General features: G+C 43.5%; 1 protein-coding gene across 14 annotated transcripts in view; it reads right to left on the bottom strand.

The window, feature by feature from the left end:
• ZMYND8 (zinc finger, MYND-type containing 8) overlaps positions 1-22,648 on the bottom strand; it is a 134,027-nt gene that overhangs the window by 53,303 nt on the left and 58,076 nt on the right. For 13 of the 14 annotated variants that reach the window (XM_006839204.1, XM_006839205.1, XM_006839208.1 and 10 more), the window contains exons 5-11: positions 19,759-19,872; positions 16,725-16,817; positions 15,463-15,550; positions 11,709-11,764; positions 9,175-9,252; positions 7,460-7,575; positions 1,114-1,595 (exon numbers count right to left, since the gene is read on the bottom strand). In XM_006839204.1, the coding sequence (XP_006839267.1) occupies positions 1,114-1,595; positions 7,460-7,575; positions 9,175-9,252; positions 11,709-11,764; positions 15,463-15,550; positions 16,725-16,817; positions 19,759-19,872 (1,027 nt within the window). The remainder of the gene's footprint in view (positions 1-1,113; positions 1,596-7,459; positions 7,576-9,174; positions 9,253-11,708; positions 11,765-15,462; positions 15,551-16,724; positions 16,818-19,758; positions 19,873-22,648) is intronic. The other variant, XM_006839217.1, reaches the window with a different exon arrangement.

Genomic DNA, 22,648 nt, shown 5'->3' with positions numbered 1-22,648 from the left:
GCCTGGGGACACCATGGTCAACTGGCATAATATAGGCCACAAAAACTTTGGTCTGTGTCCTACTTTGGTGAGTATGTCTAGGATGGTGAAAGCCCATGAGTGACCATCTAAAGTGCAGCTATTGGTCTCTTCATGTGGGGAAGAAAGAAGAGAGATGAAAATTGAAGAGGCTTGGAATCAATTAGTCCAGTGGACTCATGGAACATGGGAACATCAGTCTCCATGACTCTGAGACCAGAAGAACTACATGGTGCCTGAAAGAGTCCTGGAACAGAACACAGAATTATTTTAAAAACTAGACTGGGTTTACTGGTCAGAAAGACACTGGAGAAACTTGAGACTATGGCCCTCAACCACCTTCAGGTCTGGAGAACTCACCCTCATGGTCCACTTTTTTTGGTCAAGCAGTAGATACATTTGGCGGGGGAGCAGAGAGCGGGGAAGGAGAACAACTCTAGTAAGGTATATTCACCATCAATCATTCAAAATCAAAATGTCAACATATGCCTGAGGACAAAGTTGAGAAGGGATGGGAAGGTGGCTGGAATGCAAACAGGCACCTCAGGGAAGAAATGGGTAACTGGTGTTGCACAGAGGGACTTGTAATCATTGAGATGAAACAAAGTGTAGGATTTGTTGAACGCAAAGCTGATGATCTGTCTGGTTGGAGAAGAATATTGAATTTACCAAAGACTGCCAAAAGAACAAACACATCTGCATTGGAAGAAAGAAGTACAACCGCAAAACTCCTCGGAAGCCAAGATGGCGAGACTGTCTCTCATACTTTGGACATGTTACCAATAGGAACCAGTCCCTAGAGAAGGGCATCACCCTTGGTAAAGTAGGAAGGTCAATGAAAATGAGGAAGACACACACACCCCAACAACATGGGGGGAGCGGATGGAGGGGTAGTTATGTTGTGCATTGGGCCATTATGAGTCAGAACCAAACTCAATGGCACCCAACAACAGCAACAGTAACTCATTTAAAATGTGCCCCACTGGAGGCTTAACCCCAGGAAGCTGACTGCCCAAGCGGGCTCATCAGGTCTGGCACTGATGTCCAAGCCTGTGTCTGAGCACCGTGCAATACCCTCCCACACCCAGGGCTGACCTGTGCTCTTATCGAGGAAGTCCATGGACTCCTCACTTGCGCTGAAATGGCTGGACGTTGCCTTCTTATCAGCATCCTGCTCCACATCAGAGCCCGTGTGCACGGAAGAGTTTGTGCTCATGGGGGAACGAGGCATATCCGACAAGGAAATTCTGCGGCCCGTGCCTCCACTCAGCATGGACTTGCCGATCATGATCTTGGGAGACGCTGTCATGTCAAAGTTCAGCTTGACCTTTTCCTGCTTGTCTATCTTGGCGGTGCCTGCACTGGGATTGGTGGGATCAAGGAGCATTTGGTACTGGCTGTTGGGTGTATAGGGTGTCCGGAACGGAGAATAATTAAAAACTCCAAACTTCCTGCGTATGTTTTCCACGTAAACCTCCATCTCCTGCATTGCACTGTTGAAGATGCTTTTAGTCTTTTTCACAGAAAAAGGAATTTCTTTAGACATGAGGTAGCAATTATTTATTGGAACCCAGGCCCTAGGAGTGCAAAAGGAAAGAGTTTAAGTCAACTTTGGTCATTTCCAAGATGGTTTTCTCTTCATGCAAAGCAAATTAGTTGCATATTTTTGCCAAGATCTTTAAATACTTCAATTTTTTTTTCTTAATGACTAAGTTTGAATGGTTACTAAATAATCCACTTGACAGACATGCTTTTATGACAAAACAACAAAACTAAGTTAAAACTTTAAAGGGCTCAATGAACTTAGTCGTTTTAATCCATTCAACAAAACACAACCGCTCTCTTTGGCTTTCACTTGGTCCCATACTACGATTCCAGCTCCCTGAGTCGGCACAGACACAAGGAGCTTTATCTTCTCACTGGGATTCTAGAGGGGACTAGCAGCAGCAAGCTGGAATGCCTTAAACTTAAAACACAGGTCGGTCTTCCTTTTTTTTTATTGAAGTGCAATTATTCCTGTAGAAAATAAATGTAGCTAGCCCAATTTTATCTATCTAATAAACATATAAAAATGTTTCTTGATGCAAAATAGCTGTAAGTAGTGGCTCTATGGTAGAATTCTCGCCTTCTGGGTGAGGGATTGGGGGTTCAATTCCCAGCCAAGGCACCTCATGTGCAGGGCTACCACCATCAGCAGAGGCTTACGTGCTGATAACAAATGGAAAGGGAGAAAGGGCTGGTGCTCTACTTCCAATGAAAATTCTGGGGCTCACACCCAGTCATGCAGCTAGACAGGACCAGGAAGCATTTTGTTCCGTGGCATATGGGATCACCATGAGTCAGGAGCCAACTCTATGACAGCTCACAACAACAACAACAAAGCTGGAAAAGACTACACGATGAAATTCTCAGGCATCAAGCCAGGTGTGGCAGCAGGGCACAGTCCTAGGTGCACACCATCTACCTCCCGTTCTTGGTCAGTTCAATCTTCCTACCTTCAATCCCTCAGATCCCAAACAGGTTCTGCAGAGAGACTTTGGGGGAAGAGACAGTAGCTCAGGGCCAGCAAAGCCCTTACGGCAGCGTACCCCCAGCATACAACTATGTCACCACACACGTTTCCTTAGTCACAACCCAGTTTGGAACTGGGAATTAGGGTACCATGGATTCAATTGTGTCTCCCCAAAGTGTGTGTCCACTTGGCTAGGTCCTGAGTCTCAGTGATTTGGCAGTGACATGTGACAGCTATGAAATGAGGGCATCCTCCCCCACCCCGTGACCTGACATAATTATCCTCGATCTGGGATGTGCTCTAAGTCCTAACCTGTGTATTGATGAGGGTTAGGTTATGTTCGTTATGTTAACAAGGCAGGATATGGTGGTAGGCATGGGGGCTGCGGATCTACACCCTGGGGTGTGGAAGCCAGCAAAGAGGGAGGGACCTCAGTACCACCAGAAAAGAACCAGGGGCAGAGGACATCCTTGGGAACCAGGGTCCCTAGGGTGAGAACCTCCAAGACCTAGAGGAAGACCACTGTCATGATGCATGGAGCTCTCCCAGAACACTCGGCCCACAGATGCTGAAATAAGAAAAGACTTTCCTCCAGAACGAAAAGAGAGAGAAGTCTTCCCCCAAAGCTGGTGAATTCAGACTTCTTCCCCCAAAGTCTGAATTCAGACTTCTAGCCTCCTAAATGGTAAAAAATAACGTCATCCACTCGTGGTATTTCTGGTATAACAACACTGGAGAACCAAGATTAGGGAGGAGGCGTCTTGGATTTTACTAAGATCATAAACTCAAGACAGTATGAAGCAGTGGGAGCAAATCACCTGTGGTCGTGTAAACGTCACGTACAGTGGAAAGGATGTATCAAAAGCAGCCAAAGAGCCCAGCATTGCCACGCCTGCCCAGGTTTCCAAATGGAAAAAAAAGATCTCTGTATATTTTGCCCACATTTTTTATACTGTGATAAATACAGATGTAATAAAACATTTGCCAATAACATTTTTTTTTTCACATAAACAAGAGAACTTCAAAAAGTTCATAGAAAGTTAGAATGGAAAGATAATGGAATCTTCTACAAACTCTTTGAAGTCCCATGGTACAATTAAAGGATATTAATCATGTTCATCTTGTTCAGCTACCACCGCTAAAATTTCCAAAGTTTCCCAGGTCCTCTAAGCACTAAATCCTCCTCTTCCTCCTTCCTCTCACCCAGTCCTAGGGATCATTAACACACTTAGGTCTCCATATACATCCCAACTCTAGATGTTCCATATATGTGGGATCACACACAGTATTTGTCCTTTTGTGAAATTTCACCCAGGTTTTTAACAGCTGGCATCTAATTCATATTTTTAAAAGCAAATTATCCAAGAGAAAGCGTGTCCATGGGACAGAATTCAGAACACAGGCGGATTCTTGGCAGCCCTCAGTGATGCTGGATTACGGCACAAACTAACAATGTTCTTGTCAAACCCATTTTGAGTCCTGAAACCCCATGCAGCAGAGTAAAGCTGGCCAGTACGGTTTCTCTAGGCTGTCATCTTTACAGGAACAGAATGCCAGATCTTTTCTCCCATGGAGCCACTGAATGGATTCGAACTGCTAACCATTCAGTTAGCCTCCAAGGTAATTTGCTGGGCCACCACTCCTTCAGCTAAAACCACTCCCAAAATATCTACCTCTTGTTGTTGTTGTTGTTGTTGTTGTTGTGATGTGCCGTGGAGTCAGTTCCGACTCATAGCAACCCTGTACAGGGTTTCTGAGGCTGTAAGTCTTAACGGGAGCAGAAAGCCTCATCTTTCTCCTGCAGAACAGCTGGTAGTTTCGAACTGCTGACCCTGAGGTTCGCAGCCCGATTCATAACCATTCAGTTTCTTGTGCGTTCGGATTTGCTGCTGAGACATGAAAACCCACCTTCCCAGCCAGGCAGAACATGGGTTGGACATAGTCCACATACATCTAAGGTTAAGAGTCTGCACACAACAAGACAGGTGTGGTTAGCACCAGATCCCCAGGGCTGCCCTTGGAAGAACGACTCCAGTAACAATGGATGATAAGCCTCTACCCTATGGAGATGGCAGGAGGTGGGCATCCAGAGACTCATCATCACTGTGACTATCTCCCTCCACACCTGTGTCTGTATCAGGGCCTTAACAGTTTCATGCCAGATCTCAGAGGCCATCAGTGGAATTGCTTGGTAAGTGATTTCCGAAAAGCAAAACGTTCCTTTCCCTTTAAAACAGGTCCAGGAAATACTGAAATGGAAATTCACTAGGCTTCACTAGGCTTCTGGAAGGCAATGTCATGAGACTATCAAAGCAGCCCCACCGCCCATAAAAGTCTGACCTCTGGACTCTAATCTTAGCCTGGATATGTCCTAGCTGTGTGGCCCTAGGTTAGGGAAGAGCCTCTCTGTGCCTCAGTAAAATAGGAGTAAAAGTAGTTTCTCTTGTAAGTGGTTGTTTTAGGAAATAAACAAGTCAAGGCACACACATACACACACAAAAAAAAAAACTTAAAATAGAGCCTGGTGAGTAATAAACATTTAATATCTGCTGTTTTTGAAAAATCTGCAGGCACTTAATAAAACATTTTCTATATGTGCAAAGCAAGAGATGCAGAACCTTGTAAAGGACAAACAGCAAGCCAAGAGATGACTCCACACATGTGCTGACTTGTGGCAGAGCTTCCCTTGCTAGGGAGCCACGCAGTGGGGTGGTCTGTGGTCTGTGGGGGTCTCTTGGTTGGCTGTCCTGGCTTCATTTACACTTACAGTCTCTAAAACCCTGACCTGTGCTTACTACGCTCTGGCAGCTTACTCCACTCTGGCAGCTCCTTTTAGGCCCCACTTTGCTCCCAGGCCTTAACCAGAGCAGAAGTTGAAAGGCCTTCCCCATTCTGCTTTAAGACCAGCTGAGGGAAACCTGAAATCCTCTGTTGATGAACAGACCCCCATCTTCTCCTCCATCCCAAGAGGAGCTCCCTTCAGGAGTGGCTTTGCCCCAGGCTGTCAGTAATTCCCTACACAAAGCTTAGGAAAACATTCCTTGGATTCCAGCATGTAGTACTTCCCAGCTGCAGATCCCTCCCAACTCCCTCCATGTGGTCCCCTCACCCACAACACACCCAACAACTTGGAGCTTTCATGCAGGGGGCAGGAGGCATCAGAAGCTCAAAGATCTTCCAATTCCCTTTCCACAAATACACAGAAGGCACCCGGCTTCCATGATCGCTAGACCCAAACCTGAAGGGCCCCAGGAACAGCACTGTTCTTCAGGTCCCCTAAGCCACCTCCTGTGCAGGGAAGCAGAGCTGTGAGGGCCCATCAGTGACTCCAAAGGCCAGGGAATATTTGATGAAGGGTACCAAGCACCCAACTTCCACACCCTTCTATTCCCTAAGTATCTGTGCCCTGTGCTGTACTAAAGTGATGATGATCCCACATCATGGAGGTCACTATCACATGCCACACTGCAATGAAGACATGACAACAACAACAACAACAACAACATGTACACCCCCCAACATCCCCAACATAATCACTCTCTCCTGCTCTCTTCTAGTCCCAAGTGGGCTCCCAACCACAGCCTGTGTGGTATGGCCCCTGCTCACCTCTCTAATTCTACCTTTCTACCACCTTTCCCTCCCCTCATCCCTTCTGACCCAAACTGTGCTCCCTGCCTTTCCTGAGCACACACAGCCTTTCACTGCTGCTGTTGGTCCCTCATCCCAGATCCTCACACCTGACCGGGTCATTCTCTCCCTGTCTGAAAGCATCTGCTTATTCACTTAAGGTCTTCTCTAGGCTATAGCCTTGGAGCAAGCAGGGACTGCATGTGCCTAGCTCCCGCCTGTATCTTCAGTATTTAGTACACAGCCTGACACATAGCAGGCACCTGTTACATGTTTCTTTGTATGAAGGAATAATATATGAGTTTCAGAAAGCTTTCCAGCAAACCTGATTAAAATCAAATCAAGAGCAGTACTTCCTACCAGACCCATTCCCATCTCAACTACTTTCTCATTTTGTCTCCTGACTCGGGATTGCTCTGATTCCTAGTATGTGAGTTTGCAGATTACTTTGGAAGTCTTGCTTTTCTTTGCTTTGTAAGATGACAAGCAAGACTTTAACAAAGAGAGCAGATTCTGGTGTGTGGCTTAAAACTAAAAAGGACTGCATTTTTTTCCATGTGTCTGTCATTTTTAGCATACTTATTTTAAATATCCTCCCTTACACATTCACAGGCTTTCTTAAAGCAGCTTGGCAGGACTTTGAAAGGGTTGTTGCCTCATTTAATCATAACTTACTAAAAGAGAACTCGGATATTATCCGTGGCTCATCTCTGTCTACCTGTTGTTCTTGAGCACGCAGGGAGTTCCGTTCTAAAGGAGCTGGGATAATTCACTCTGCCTTGTACAGAGAGGAAAGGGAGGGCAGAGACACTGGGAGGGAGGGTTGGCGCCTGTCAAAACAGCATGCCCTGATGACTTCCCGTTTTAGCTTCAGGGAGAAGGGAATGGGAGGGAACTATGCAGCACAATGACAACAGATTCATTTACTGGCAAGCTGGGGACGTCCCTCTAATCCCTGAAAGCATTATTTTGAAAAGCAATTTGCGTGGTGGTTTAATTTACTCCAGAAGATCCAAAATAAGGAACATCAGCACTTCTCACAGCCATCGAACTCATTCTGATGCCAGCTTCATCAACGGAACCAGAGAAGCAAGGCTGTTTTCTAAACCCACCTGAACACACCAAAGCACACAGATTATCAAGGCTGAACACAGCACAAGAAAGTATTTTTTAAACGGCAAGATTAATGGTGGGTAACATGACAATGAACAAAATTACAGTCGTACCCTCCGCTTCTTCCCCTTAACAGTTTAACAGGTTCCCAATAAAGCTGCCCGTTCAAAGCCTGTTTCTAATTCCTACCTGTCGTGTTGTCCAAAGAAACGAGCATCGACCTGCCCATCTTTATCCCGCAGAGCTTTTGCAGGCCAGAATGGGAAGCCCTTCAGTTTTGCCCAGACTAAAGGATGTGGATTGCTCTAGGGAAAGAAAAACAAAATCCAGGGTTTATATATATTTGACAGCAAGAAAAATGCATAAAGCCCCGTAGGTGAGCACAACACCACAGAGACAGGCAGACGTGGTGGAGACCACAGGTGCAAAGACAAGAGTTTCAGGCAGGCTCTCACACGACGATATTCCCTAGAAGGTATGGGAGCCAATCAGCCTGGGATTAGACAGTGAGATTCAAGGAGAAATGAGCTGGGACAAAGCCCAGCTCAAATCCTGGCTCTGCTCAGCCACTATGTACAGCCTGGGTGAACAGAAGCGAGTGAGTCCACCTTTCTCTACAGCATGGATACAATTATGCCTACACTCCCTTGTCAAGTCTGAGGATTCGCTATGGTATTGTGCCAACCATATCCCAAGGACCAGAATTAGCTACCCTGATTCTGCATCAAGAGTCCTGGTATGGTGCTGAGTACTAACAAGCTGGACTACAAAGTCAGTGGTTCAACCCACCAGCCACTCCTCGGAAACCCTATACAGGGTCACTTTGAGTCGGAACTGACTCAACACACGGAAAAACAACAACAATTCTGCATCAGGAAGCTATACTGGTGTCACAGGAGAATAAGCCCCAGACTGCTAACTGCAAGGTCAGCAGATCAAGACCAGCAGCTGCTCCGTGGAAGAAACATGAGGCTCTCCCCACCTGTAATGGCTGATAGCACTGGAAGCCGACACAAGTTCACTATGAGGAGAAATTGACTTGATGGCAGTGGGTTTGGGTTTTTTCATTTTAATCTTTATCAGGAATCCCTGGATGATTCAAGCAATTAATGTACTCAGCTGCAAACCAAAAGGTTAAAGGTTACAGATTCTTGGTTACCTAGCAATCTATTTTTTAAAAAAATAGCTACTAAAAACCCTGTGGAGCATAGTTACTCTGATACATGGGGGGGAGGGAGAGTCACCATGAGGCAGAATCAATTCAATGGCAACTGGTTTTTGTTCAATATCAAAGCTATTCTGAGCCTTTGCTACTGAAGAGTTAATCTCCAAAGGCATGAAAATTATCTTCTGATTCTCAACTTTATTTGCTTGATTTTCTCTTCCACTTCCTAGCCACCATACACACATACACACCAGCCTACCCCAGAAACACATCTCTCTCAACAGAACCCCAGTGTGGAAAATGCAGATCCTTGGGGGAAAACGAAAGTGTGACTTTGGGGCTCCCAAGAATCAGCTTGGAGAAACCCCAGTGTTAATCCAGGGAGGCTTTTCCAAACCTGCTAGAATATAGATCCAGCGCAATTTGAAATGGGCAAGCTCAGTATTTGTATTACTTGGTATTAGCCCATCCCACGCGTCCTGACAGGTTCCCTGTAACCGGACATCATCCTACAGGTTGCTCCGGTTAATAAACTCGGGAAATTATAGCACTGCTCTGGCCCAACAGGTGTATCCTACCTGGATCACTTTCATTTTCCATCATTTTATTGGAAAAAAATCATTTCTAAAACCTCACCCAAATTTTTGTCTCATCAGCTGCCCGGCCAAAGATGCCATGGGGTAGTTGTGGCAAAGCAAAGATTTCAGAAAGTGAAGGGGAACAAAGAAGTCCAACTTACACAAGGCTCACAAAACCAGTTATCTCGTTTTTGGCAAGCAGCTAGATAACATTCTGGACACACTTCAATTTCATTCATCTGTAAAAGCAGAAAGGCATGACAATGTGTCAGTCCTAGAGGCCTTATATGCTGAAGGTCCTCAACAAATGCATAATGATTCTGACAGATAAAATTAGCTAAACAAAGTTCCTTAGGTGGGAAAATGATCAAGAGATATTTTCAACTCTTATCATTCCCAATTTCCATCCTAATCCAAGTCATCCTCATTTCACTCCTGGACCAATGGTACAGCCAAGTCTCCAACATGGCGCTCGGGTTCTACTCTTACCTAAACAGTGGTTCCTGATCCACACATAAATCTGGTCTTGTCCCTCTCTAGGTTAAAAGCTTTCAGTAACTTCCCATTTTACCAGTGGTTCTCTACCGGGGAAGTTCTGCACCCCATACCTACCAAAGGGGACATCTGACAACTTCTGAAGACATTTGTGGTTGTAACAGCTGGGAAGGGGTATACTACTGGCACGTAATTCGTAGAGGCCAGAGACGTTGTTCAACCACAACAAAGAATACCAGTCCAAAATGGTTAGAGGGTAAGGTTGGGAAACCCTGTACTGTATTAACAATAGAATCTAAACACGTCATCAGAGTTTTCAAGGCTACACATGATGTGTTATCTGCCCCCTTGGTGGATCTCATCTTCCCTGAGCTCTATCCCTGAATCCATCGTATCCACTCCATCCTCAGCTTGCCACTTTCTTACAGCTCTAATCACACAGTCTAGAATAGTTCACTAATACCGAAGCTCTCCATTTGATTTCTACTGCCAACTCTGTAAATTCCATAGCCAATATATTTTCATGTAGGCTTTCTTCTCATCCTTTTTCCCTTCTTAAGAGAAGAACTTCCAACCAACGGCCCCAAAAGCCCCCTTCTTAGATCTGAATTCACACTGTACCGTATACTAGTGCTACAGGATAAGCACTCAACTGCTATGTCGGCTTGAACCACAAGGTCATTGGTTCAAATCCATCAACAGTTCCTCAAAAACACTCTACAGGATCGCTAAAAGTCAGAATTGACTCCACATCAGTTCACAACAAGTTTGAGCTCCTAAGCCCGCCTGTGTCAGCACTTCAGAACGTTGTCATTTTATTCCTATCATCAGTCTTTTTTTCCTGTCATCATGCAACGTGATAGAAGCATAGTTGTTGTTAAGTGCCGTCGACTCAGTACCGACCCATAGCGACCCTGTACAGGGTTTCTGAGAAGCAGCTGGTAAAGCTCTTCAGAAACCTGAGGAGCATAGTAGGCGTTCAATAGTATTTGTCTCAATCAATCAACGCACTTCCAGGATCAAAACAGGCAGAGACTCTGCCACATGCATCCACCCCGGCTGGCTGTGAGTAGGTCTTCTAGAAAACAAGCAAGCAGGTTCTTTCTACTTGAATCTACCTTCGATGTTCATAGCCTCTGGACAGCTAACAGTATTCTAAACATTGTATAAAGAATTATCAGCTATGCATGCTGAGATAGAGGTGTTATGTAAAATGTGGACAAACCTGGGGGGTAATTCAATAAATGGTCACGTACTGTACAGAGAAGTGCCATGCAGTCCTGAAAGATGGATATTCTTGTCTAATTCAAATAGACAAAACAAATGAAGTGAAACAAGCAAGTCGTAGGAAGATGTAGAGAGGGAAGGAGGAAAAGACAGCTCTCTCCCAATGATAACCAAACATGTCTTCTTCATGTTTCCATGAGTGAAATCAAAAAAGGAGAGGAAATGTGCCCCAAGAGGTTGAAGATTCTGACAGTGGGGGTCTATATAAAAGTCCTCCCTCATGCCATTTCTGCCTCCAGCCCTGTCCCTCATCATCAGCATCCCATGTCTAGGAAGTTCACTCAATCCACATCACCTACAGATACTTGTGACAGGGACAGACTGCCAGGGACAAAAACACCTTAAATTGCTGGCTCGCTGAAAAGCAGCAGAAGCCACTCCCTCAAAATGATGTCCAAATCCGAACCCCTTCTGCAAGAGACTTGGCTTAATCCACAGATTATGAGGGGGAAAGTCAGAAAGTAGGCACTCCCTCTCTCCAACCACCATGCCCCATACTTGACAGAGGAGGGCTAAACAATAAAAATCACCCTTCATTGTTTGTTTCCCTTTTAGCTCATGGACAAAGCACATGTGCTTTATAATACACTGGGGTCCCCTGTTTGATGTTTTAACTTAAAAAAGAGGGACTCCTGGTGTGGCACTGTAGAATAAGCACTGGACTGCCAACCACAAGGGTGGCGATTCAAACCCACCAGCCGTTCCTCAGAGACCCTATACAGGGTCACTGTGAGTCAGAACCGACTCGACAGCACTTAACAACAACAAAGAAGTGAGGGTGCTATTTACGCCATAGAGAATCCCACATCATCACAAGCTACCACGTGGCCATTGTTCATAAGGACACTTCAGCCATCCCAACTCACCATTCTGGGTGCATTCAACAGGACAGAGTTCAGTGAATCATACATACCTCATGTTCACAGATTTTGATGACAACTTTAGCTATTTGGGTCAATTTGTGATTTCCTGAGGAAACAAAAAAATAGGATTTGTTTAAATGGAAGCACTAAAACATCAGTCTAGGGATAGGCACTTCTACTAACGTTTTAACTTGCTTTCCCCCAGAATGAAATTTTTAAAGGCTAAAACAAGTTTCTGGCTTTTGTTATCAATCCAAATTGTATTAATCCTCCCATGAATGTGGACCAATCTTTGGCACCTCGATGATGTCTTCTCTGGAACCAAACAATCTGTGTGGGTTTCTATCATTTCCCAACAGCTCATAGATTGATATTTAAAAAATGCTTGTATGTCCTGAAGGAGCCCGACTCTACCCACAGTACAACCTACGACAGGCATGAGGGAAGAAGACATTAGCTAAGCACCTCTCATGCGCCTGGTCCTTCAAAATACATTCTCTTGTTAATGCCTCATGAAGTCCTATTAAGAAACCAGTCTGAATGTTCCCATTTAAGTCATGAATAAGCCAAGGCTGAAAGGAGCCACTGCTTCATGAGACCATTTAGTTCATGAGCCGAGGATCTTGTTCCAGATCAAACTAAGCCAAAAAACAAGTGGTTTTCTTTGAAGCTGATGGTATTTTCTAGAAATTGTAAGTTTATTGACAAAAAGATGTCATATCTAAAAGCAAATAAACAAATGAAAAACAGTATTTCTGGCTTGCTTTGAAAACTCAGAAGATCAGATGATTATATCCACAAAGTCCCTGAGCTATAGCAGTCTCTCCAAAGTTCCCAGCAGTCCGTACACCCAGGCCGGCAGCCATGCTTGTGGTGGGTTGCTATTTTCACTTCCTAATTCACTTGGCTTCTCTATACAAGGAGCCTTTCTTTACATCTTTATAATCCTACATAAATTCATAAGGGACCTTGGGGGCACAATAAACACTCACCTGTTAATGAAAAGGTCAAAGGTTAGACGCCACCAGCCTATGACCCACAGGAATAAATACCTAGTTTGCTGCCTCCGACAGTTGTTTCTCCCCTCTGCCCACCCCCAGTCCTGCTACTGAATACACTCTGCAAAAGGTACACTTCATAAACAGACATCTGTCTGCTATTCTTCTATGCTAAGTGCTAACGCTCACCACTGGTCGAATTCTGACATATAGGACCGTACAGAACAGAGCAGAACTGGCCCACAGGGTTTCCATGGCTGTAAATCTTTATCAAATCAACTTCCAGATCTTTCTCCCATGGAATTGAGGAGGGTTTGAACCAGTGACCATTCAAGTTAGCCCATGAGGCTTAATCACTATGTTACCAGGGCTCCTTCTGAGCTAGATCCTGGGAACATGTAAGCAAGGACATATAGAGTGCCTTCAAAGAGCTTACATCCCAGTAAATAATTCAAACAAATAAAAACAACACTTTCCAAAGAGTGTCACAAAGGGTCAGGGTAGGAGAGCCCTCTACACACACATACACATACACAGAAGAACACCATGTATGGTCTGGGGAGGTCAGGGAAGGCTTCTCAGACCACATAGGGACTAACACTATTGGATAAGGGGACATTATCCAGGCAGAGTGAGAAAGCATCTTCCAGGAAAGGGAGCTATATGAGAGGCTCTGGTCCAGAGAACTAGGATGGGGTAGGACCGCTAAGATATGGTCACGTTAGACAAAGCAGGAATGGAGGGGGGAATATACAAAAAAGAGATGAGATGTCAGCATGGAAAACCTCCTCCATGTCTATCTAGAAGGCTCAATTCTCTAAGCCCTTGAAAATAAAACTGATAAGCTTTTATTCAGAGTATAAAGAACTCTCCTCATAACTCTAACAATAGAAACAATACCATTTTTCCAATGGGCTTAAAATCGGAATAAACACGACACCAAAGAAGAAATATAAACAGTTAAACCCATGAAAAGACACTCAACACCATTAGTTATTGTTGGGAAGTGCCTTCAAATCCTTTCCAACTCATAGCAACCCTGTATAGGGTTTCTGAGGAGCAGCTGGTAAGTCTGAACCACTGACCTTGCCATTCAAACTGACCTTGCGGTCCAGTGCTTACCCTACAACGCCACATGTGGGAAATACAAATTAAAACCACTATGACATACTAGAGGGAGCCATGGGGACCTAGTGACTTCTATATTGGGGTGCTAATCAAAAGGTTGACAGTTGGAATTCATCCCCCCAGTCATTCTATGTGGCAAAGAGATTTTCCACTCCAGTAAAGATTTACAGTCTCAGAAACCCTACATAGTGACACTATGAGTCGGAATCCACTCAGTGGAGGTGGCTTATGACATATGAGAGAACTTTCGCAAAATTCGTGGGAGAGCTGAATTTTAATTTCCATTTTGCACAAACTTTTAGAAGGCCCCTCCTATTGCACATCATTAAGAATGGTTAAAATTTAAAAGACTGACAATACTAAGTGTTGGTAAGGATATAGGACAAATACAATGGTACTTTGGCAAAAAATTCTTATAAAGCTCATTATACACCCAGCTCTATTCTGCAGCAGGTTCCACTCCTAGGTATTTGGCATAAGAGAAATGAAAATATATGTCCACACAAAAGACTTGTACAAGAATGTTCATAGCAGCTTCATTTCATGATAGGCAAAAGCTGGAAATAACTCAAGTTTCCTTCAATAGATGAACAGATACACTTCATACCATGAACAACCATTCAGCAATAAAAGGGAAAAACACCCACTGATACATACAACACTGTGGATGACTCCCAAAAATAATACACTGAGTAAAAAGAGTCAGACAAGGAAAAGTATAGTCCCTACAATCCGATTTATTTACCACAATATATAAAACTTATCTACAGTGACAGAAAATAGAACAGGACTGTTTTTGATGGGATTTACTGAAAAGGAGCATGAAGAAATGTAACAAGGTAAAGGATATGTTCTAGATTCTATTGGGGGTGGTGATTACACATAGGCAGTTTACACATTTGTCAAATTCACTAACTATACACTCAAAATATATGTACTTTATTGTATGTAAATTATACCTCTCTTATGGATTGAACTGGGTCCCTAAAACTGAGTTATCTGCTTGCTAGGGTGGAGTCCTGCTGTGGCGCTGTGGGTTAATGCGCCAGAATGCCAAGCCATTTGAACTGCAAGGTTGGCAGTTCAAGCTCACCTTGGAAATGCTATACAGGGTCGCTATGGGTCAGAACTGATTCAATAGCACTTAACAACAACAATAACAACTTGCTAAGGCATGCTTCTCAGTATTATAGAATTAGCGCCATTTAGTGATTTGATGTAATTATCTTAATGCGCTGTAAATCCAAACCTCCAGAGGCAGGATTAGTGGCGGCTATGTTAATGAGGATGTACAATCTACAGGGTTAGGTTGTATTTTGAGTCAAATCGCTTTTGAGTTATAAAAGAGGTTAAATAAGAGAGAGATCAAACAATTGAGCAAAGATCAGAGGGTCCTGACCACCACCAAGAAAGAGGAGCTGGGAAGGGGTTGTGCCTTTTGAAGCTGGGGTCCCTTGCTGAGAACCTCCTACACCCATAGGAAGATTAATGCCAAGACAGGGAGCTTTCCAAGGAATGCTATGCTAGACCCACAGATCTAACACCAGCTCCACCTTAAAGTACATACGGGACAGCACCCCCATTCACACAACCAAGTATTCTCACGAAGATGAAAGGAGGAGGAATGGGTAACACACACAGCATCTCTCTTTCCGAGGCTTACGAGAGGACCACTCACCCCCATTATAAATGATACAGTTGTGCAAGATCCACTTGGCATCAGCCAGGAAGGCTTCTGTGCAGCCGTACATCTTCTTTTTAGCGTTCTGGGGAGAAAAACCATGGAGCACAATTACCGGTTAGTCCACCAAGCTGTGGCCAACAACATGTGTCCCCATGTGATTTTCTTAACAAGCATTTGCCACATTAATTAATATGCTTTCCCTCATTTCACAAGATGCTCTTGTTTTCGACATCCATAGCCTGACAAAACGGTGTTCATTGAATTTTTCGCACTAACTTGAATCTTCCCATCACAAAGCAGCTTATATTATGTTTGTGTATTACTTATTATGAAGTCACAGTGTGGCACTGTGGGTTAACGCACTGGACTGCAAGGTCCATCTGAACTACAAGATCGGTGGTTCAAACCCACTAGCCGCTCCTACAAAACCCTATATAGGGTGGCTATGAGTTAGAACCGACTTGACAGCACTTAATAACAAACATTACTTACTATTATCTGTATTGTCTGCCACAAGCCTTGGGAGAACTCAGTGAAGTCATTCCTATCATCCTCCTCATTTTACACACAGGGAGCCCAAGACACAATAACGTTAAAAGAACTCAGCACAAAATCCTCAAACTACCAAGATACAAAACTAGGATTCTGACCCTCTTATTTCAATGTCTCCTTCTTTTCATCCTACCAACAGAGTGCAGGTGATTTTCCAACGCATGTGGGAATTACTGTCCACAGAGTTATCAGTGCAGACGATATGAAACAATGTTTCCTGCTCACTGATGCTTTTCCATTACCCATATCTGGGAGCTTAACATTTTAGAAATCAGCACAATCTAAAGCATTACTAGTGTAACTTTAAGCATGGAAAAATTTGAGCAGACACTTTGGAGAATGCCTCAGAAGCCACATCTTTATTGCGATTCTGGAAGCTTCCCAGACATTTCATTTTCTCTTCTCCCTTCCTCATTAGCTTCTCTCATTAACACCTCCAAGACAGAGAGAAGAGAAAGTTCAAATCAAGTCACTGATTTCTTAGAAGCTATGAGGCAAAAAGGTGAAATCACTTGCAAAGGGAGCATTTGGAACGAATCAGTGGATTTCAACACTCCCTCACTCCCTTTCAATCCTTAGAAGAACGTTACAGAGGAAAGTGGTCAAGAGGTTGAGGGGAGCAAAACTCCATCCATCCAAATACAAATGGAGCATGAGAAAATGCAGAGAAATCATCTAGCTGAGGTTCTTTGATGAAGGCCAACCTTTTCCAATGTACAAAGGTCCATGGGATGAAAGATGTATTCTGCGTAGTCAGGATGCTGTTCCAACGGAACGGGCTTCTGGAATGCGTCTGTCTATAAGGGAAAAGATGCACACGCACAGACACAAAGCTGTCATTGAGGGGAAAGACCAAGTTCTAAACACCAACAGAGAGCCTTAAACATGGAGACAGCTTTGCAGACAACATGACTTTAAAAGGTTCCACAAGCAGCCTTGGTGACGCAGTAAAGTGCTAAGTTACTAACCAAAGAGTTGTTAATTCTACCCCACCAGCCAGCCACTCTCAGGGCGAAATACCTGGTGATCTGCTCCCATAAAGAGCCCAGCCTTGAAAGACCTAAGCGGCAGTTGTAACTCATTCTCATGGGGTGGCTAAGAGTCAAAAAAATCAACCTAAAGGTACCTAACGACAAAGGGTTCCAGGAAGGACCGTCTTGGAGAGCTCAAATTGGGCAACCTTCCAGTTCTTCCTGATCATGTATAATCATGGGCTTAGTTGTTTCATGACTTTGTTTCATTTTCAACATATACCAAACAGATCCTGTCCTCTCTTTTGTGTTAAGAATGACAAGAAGAGCACTCTGAACCACTTTAAACCTAAACTCTGAACAAGGCTGGTATCATGTGCTGCAACTACCCAGAATCAAGATTGCCTGTGGGTTAGGTGTGGCTACAGTTGGAGATGACAAAGCCCCAAGAGTGTCAATGAAAGGAGCTTTGGTGGCACGGTGATTAAGCATTCAACTGCTAAAAGGTTCAAACTCATCCAACCACTCTGTGGGAACAAAATGTGTCAATCTGCTTTGGTAAAGACGACAGCTTTGGAAACCCTGATGGGCAGTTCTAGTCTACCCTAAAAAGTCTCTGAGAGTCAAAATTGGGTTTCCTTGAGTGCCAACAGGTACTTTAAACGAGGAGAAGTAGGGGATGAATTTGGACAGTTAGATTTTACTGAGAAGCCAAATTGCACTCAAAACAGGAACTGTATGTAGGTTTTCATCATTTTCATAACACTTATTTGGCGGTGGTGTGCCATGGAGTTGGTTCCGACTCACAGCGACCTTATAAGTTTTCTGAGGTTGTAAATCTTTACGGGAGCAGAAAGCCTCATCTTTCTCCCATCCAACAGTTGACAGTTTCGAACTGCTAACCTTGAGATTAGCAGCCCGACTCATAACCACTACGCTACTTAAATCAGCTCAAAATGCAAGGTCTAGTTTATGGATGGGTGGTGTTAATTTATCAATGAAAAAATCTGTAAGATTCAATTAAACACCAAATTATACTCAAACTATCTGAATACAGGCTTGTCTGTCTGTACTCATTGAAGTTCTCTTTATGCAGAAGGAAAGTTTGGCCACTGTTAAGTTAAAAAAGATGCTTCAGCAAAATCAGCAACATTCTGCCCAATTTTACATGGAACGATTAATACAAGTGAATGCCTTATTGTAACTTTTCTCTTTTGGTTTTTAACTTCAACAGTGTTGCCACGTCTACATGAAATCTATTCTTTGTATAAAATATCTTAAATAGATCGAATTTCATCTGTGAAAAACAGTAAGTCAGTCTTTGGTCACTCAACATCAAAATCAAGTCATAGCAAAACAAACAAACAAACAAAAACAACTTACCAAACTGAGGTTACACACTTTGGCTTTCGTCGATTGTGATTGTTTTGTTAAAGAGACCCTCAAGTTCCCAACCTAGCAACAACCAATTGGCACGCTCTGAGATTTGTTTTCATCAGAATATCAAATTTCTGAACATCGTCTCAAAATAAAAGCTTAGTATTTACTAAAGGCCCCAACACTTTCTACATTTCTGCTTAATCCCTTGATTGAGCAAAACTCTCCAGTTTCACAAATGTTAACGTGTCTTTGTACATATTGGAAAAGTGCACCCACTCCACCCTTCAAGTTTCCTTACATCTTAGGAAACACATTATAATCTATTGGTTATATACAACATGGGTTTGAACTACATGGACCCCATCACACACTGATTTTTTTTTTTTTTTTTTTTCTTTTTCTTTCCCCTGCTGCTACTTTAGGGAACTCAAGTGTTTTGAATATCTGCTTCAAATGCTTTCTGGGGTAAATCATCTCCTCCTACCAGCAGTTCTAGAGATGTCCGGGAGATGAGCTGCCCCAGATGCCAAGATGGTTCGCATGACAGAACACATGAAGCTGATGCTCACAACATTTGAGATGTCACTACAGCAGAAACCGGGGGGAAATTACATGTATGTAAGCCTGCACAGTTCCCATGTTGTGCAAAGATCAACTATTTATTTTAAAACAAGTATTTTACTGCCGTCTTCCTGGAAACTGTCATATTAAATACATGAACCACAATGACTGTGATGTGGGTAGTGGCGTGCAACCTGCTGGCAGAATGTGACAGACGTCGTTCACACATGAGGACTTTACAGGGCAAAAGCTTAACTCAAGCTTGATTTGCAATATTAAAGGAACAAAGCAAATTCTCCCTCCTCTCTGGGAAATTCAGTGCTTGAATTTTACTTGTTAAGTTCTATCATCAGATGACGGTTATAAAGAAACTAGGTTTATGCTCAGCGTTCCTTGAAATGGAATTTCAGCTCCCATGGAAAGGAACACAAAGCTCCCTTTTACCCAATGGGGGATGAAGCTCCATCTTACAACCAGTCACAATTTTAAATCCCCACCAACTTTCTACTATATATCATTTCCCGATTCTGAATGGGTTTATCATTTGTAGACCTCAGCCCTTTGGGACACACAGATGGTTTGCTTTTAAAAATTAACTGGGGGTGGAAAAATGAGAAAGAAACAAAAAAGCTAACGGAACATATCACACCTTACGCTTCATTTTCAAATATTTGAATGTGGGTACACAAGAGGGCCAAAAGCGTGTGTGCACGTATCTGAAAATCTAAGTCTACAAAGAACAAGAAAGTAAACCGAACAGAAAAAAACAAAACAAAAAAATAACTATTTCCATAGACACTTGTACCGAGAGGAACTTGCTTCTTACCCCTGGCTGTTTCATTTTCTGAATGGCAAACTTGAGCAGGTATGATAGCTGTTCAGTGGTAAGCATGGTCATCGCTTTACTCTGGGTCTCGATGCATTCTGCTACTGTAATTTTCTACAAGTCAAAATCACACAAATGTCCAGTTAGAACAATACACCAATTTTACTCTCTGTGTACTGATATCCCTTTCCTTCTATGTTTCCAGTTAGCTCACAAATAAATAACAATTCCAACTGAAGTGAGATGAATTGTTTTCACTTGGCAGGGGCTACAATCTACTTAGCCAACGTATACTGAATCAGTGGGTGAAAGTCCAGAGGCTCATCGATCCTTTTACTACCTTATTAGATTTTAGCTCATGAAGAGGACATGCTGTGAAACTTGTAGGTAAGGAAACCTAAAAAGTCCTCATTTCCAACTTGGGTTTCAAGAATAGGATTTGCAAGGAGAGGTCACTCACTGATGGTTTCAATGTGACCACTGCACACTGAATTCTTAGTAACAACTTATCTTGACCCTCTTAAGGTTCTGGGCTATCTCTCAGGACACCAGTCTCTACTGTAGAAAGAATCCTAAGTATGGTGTTGTTGTTGTTGTTGTTAAGTGCCGTCGAGTCGGTTCCGACCCATAGCGACCCTGTACAGGGTTTCCGAGGGTGTAAATCTTTACGGGAGTAGAAAGCCTCATCTTTCTCCCGCAGAGCGGCTGGTAGTTTCGAACCACTGACCTTAAGGTTCGCAGCCCGATTCGTAACCACTACGCTACCAGAGCTCCTTGGTAGTCAACTAATAATAAACATGACTCCATTCCTCATCGCCAGTTAGCGGTCATTCGGGATATGCTGGCAAACTACACAAGAAGCGCTTAACGGTCTATCTCCATGAGAACAACTGTCATTTCATAAGGGAAATTTCCAGCAAAGAAGGATGTGAATGTCTGAAACTGATTCTGTTATGCAAATCTGGGACTGTATCTCCAGGCTTCCGATTCCTCATGGAGTAGCAACAACAACAGCAACAAAACTGAATTCCTGGCGAAGTGCAGACATCTGTGTAGAGAGCAATGAGAAAAGTTTTCTCCAGTTAATCTGGATCCAAATTTTTGTATCTCTTAGGTTTTCCAAAAGGAACTTTTCACATGTATCTGGTTGGTTGTTGAGGGAAAAGGCAGCACAGGAGTCAGGCAGAAGCTGAGAGCAAACCATGACATTCGTGTCTAATCACACAGCTCCCAAAGCCTTCAACATCTCATCTCCCCAATTCACACCTACAGGATTTTCAGAGCCCTGAATCACAGCTTGAGAACAGTAGCTCCTTTGAATTCCAGTTCGTTCCCAGGTAGCTATCCATAGCAAACACTCAGGTTGGCTGCTCAACCGTAGTTATTCAGGATCCCACCCCTCCTTCCTGGCTCACAGTGCCTGGCTCCCACTACAAAAATGAAAGTGCCAGATGCAAAACTTCCTTTCCTTTTTCCATGGAGACAGGTGACTCAATCTTGACCAAAGACAAGTCAGCCAGAGGCCTGATGGATAAAGTCCTTCCTCTTGTTTAACAGAGATGTGAGGACAGATGACTCCTTCTCTCTTGCTTTCTGCTCAGATGGGATGCCTGAGCTCACAGCAGCTATCTCACAACCATAAGCAAGGTATGCACAGGCTTACTTGTGCTTACTTACTAAATCTGTAGTGAATCATTTCACATGTGTTTACTACATCAAAGATTTTGCTTCGAGGTCTGGCTGGCATCTGTCTCTCTCCCAACCCCACAACCCCTTCCGACAGAGTCAAAGCGTCATTTAAAATATACACTCCCTGACAGATGGCGTACCCAGTAAGCAAAGCAAACCTGGGCTTACTTGCGCTTCCTTACTAATCTGTAGTGAACAATTTATCTTGCTTCTTGAATAATCCACTCCTGGAGAACCCATTAACCTAAATAGAACAATGGCATGAAAAGATGGGAGTAGGCTGGGCTTTGAACCGCGCCTTGCAGTGGTTCTTCTATACGTCATGATAATAAATCCCAAATTTTAAAAGCCTGCTCTCATCGAACTACTACTTGCAGAAAACATATTTATTCTATGTATCAACCACTGCTTGGTAAGAACCACCACGAGAGAGTAGTTCTATATATGTGAAGCTGTTGTTCTTAAGTGCCATCGAGTCGCTTCCGACCCATAGTGACCTTGTATAGGGTTTCCAAGGAGCAGCTGGTGAGCTTGAACTGCCACCTTGTAGTTCAAACCGACTTTGCAGTCCAGAACAGTAACCCACAGCGCCACATCAGGGCTCCTCTGCAATTTTAGAGGCAGAAAATTTCCAAGAACACCATTAAAACGCCGTGACCATAAAATTTCTTTTCCTGCATTTCTTATTTTTCTCCATTTCCTATACAAAAGCTGTACCAGACACTCTGTTTTAGAACTTGCCTTTATCCCACTAAACACACATCAGGGATATCTTTCCAACTGACATGTAGAAAGCTTTAGTTTTGAGATGTAGTCATCGTCGACTCAAAACCATGTTCCGTATTAAATGATTCTGTAGATAACGTTCCTGTTTTGAGCCTCTGAAAGAGCACCATGACTTGAAGTCACAAAGAACAGCAGACAACTCAGGAGAGAAGCTCAGAATAGTTGATTTAATAGTTCTCAGACTTTGCTACAAATGAGATGTGCATGTTCTCTAACTATGCCAGGTGTGTGGTTCCCTCAGGCTCTGCACCTACAGGTCCCCTCTGCTTCCCAAACTCTGCATGGCTCACACCTCACCTCCTTAGGTCTTTCTGAAGTCTTAGTGAGGCCTCCCTAGGACTCTCCGTCTAAAACAGATACACCCTACACCCTCTGCCTGACTCTCCTCCTGGAGTTATTTTCTCTAGAGCACTCA

Source organism: Chrysochloris asiatica, unplaced genomic scaffold (assembly GCF_000296735.1).
Source record: "Chrysochloris asiatica unplaced genomic scaffold, ChrAsi1.0 scaffold00023, whole genome shotgun sequence".
NCBI lineage: Eukaryota > Metazoa > Chordata > Mammalia > Afrosoricida > Chrysochloridae > Chrysochloris > Chrysochloris asiatica.
This window is presented reverse-complemented; position numbering and strand designations above follow the sequence as displayed.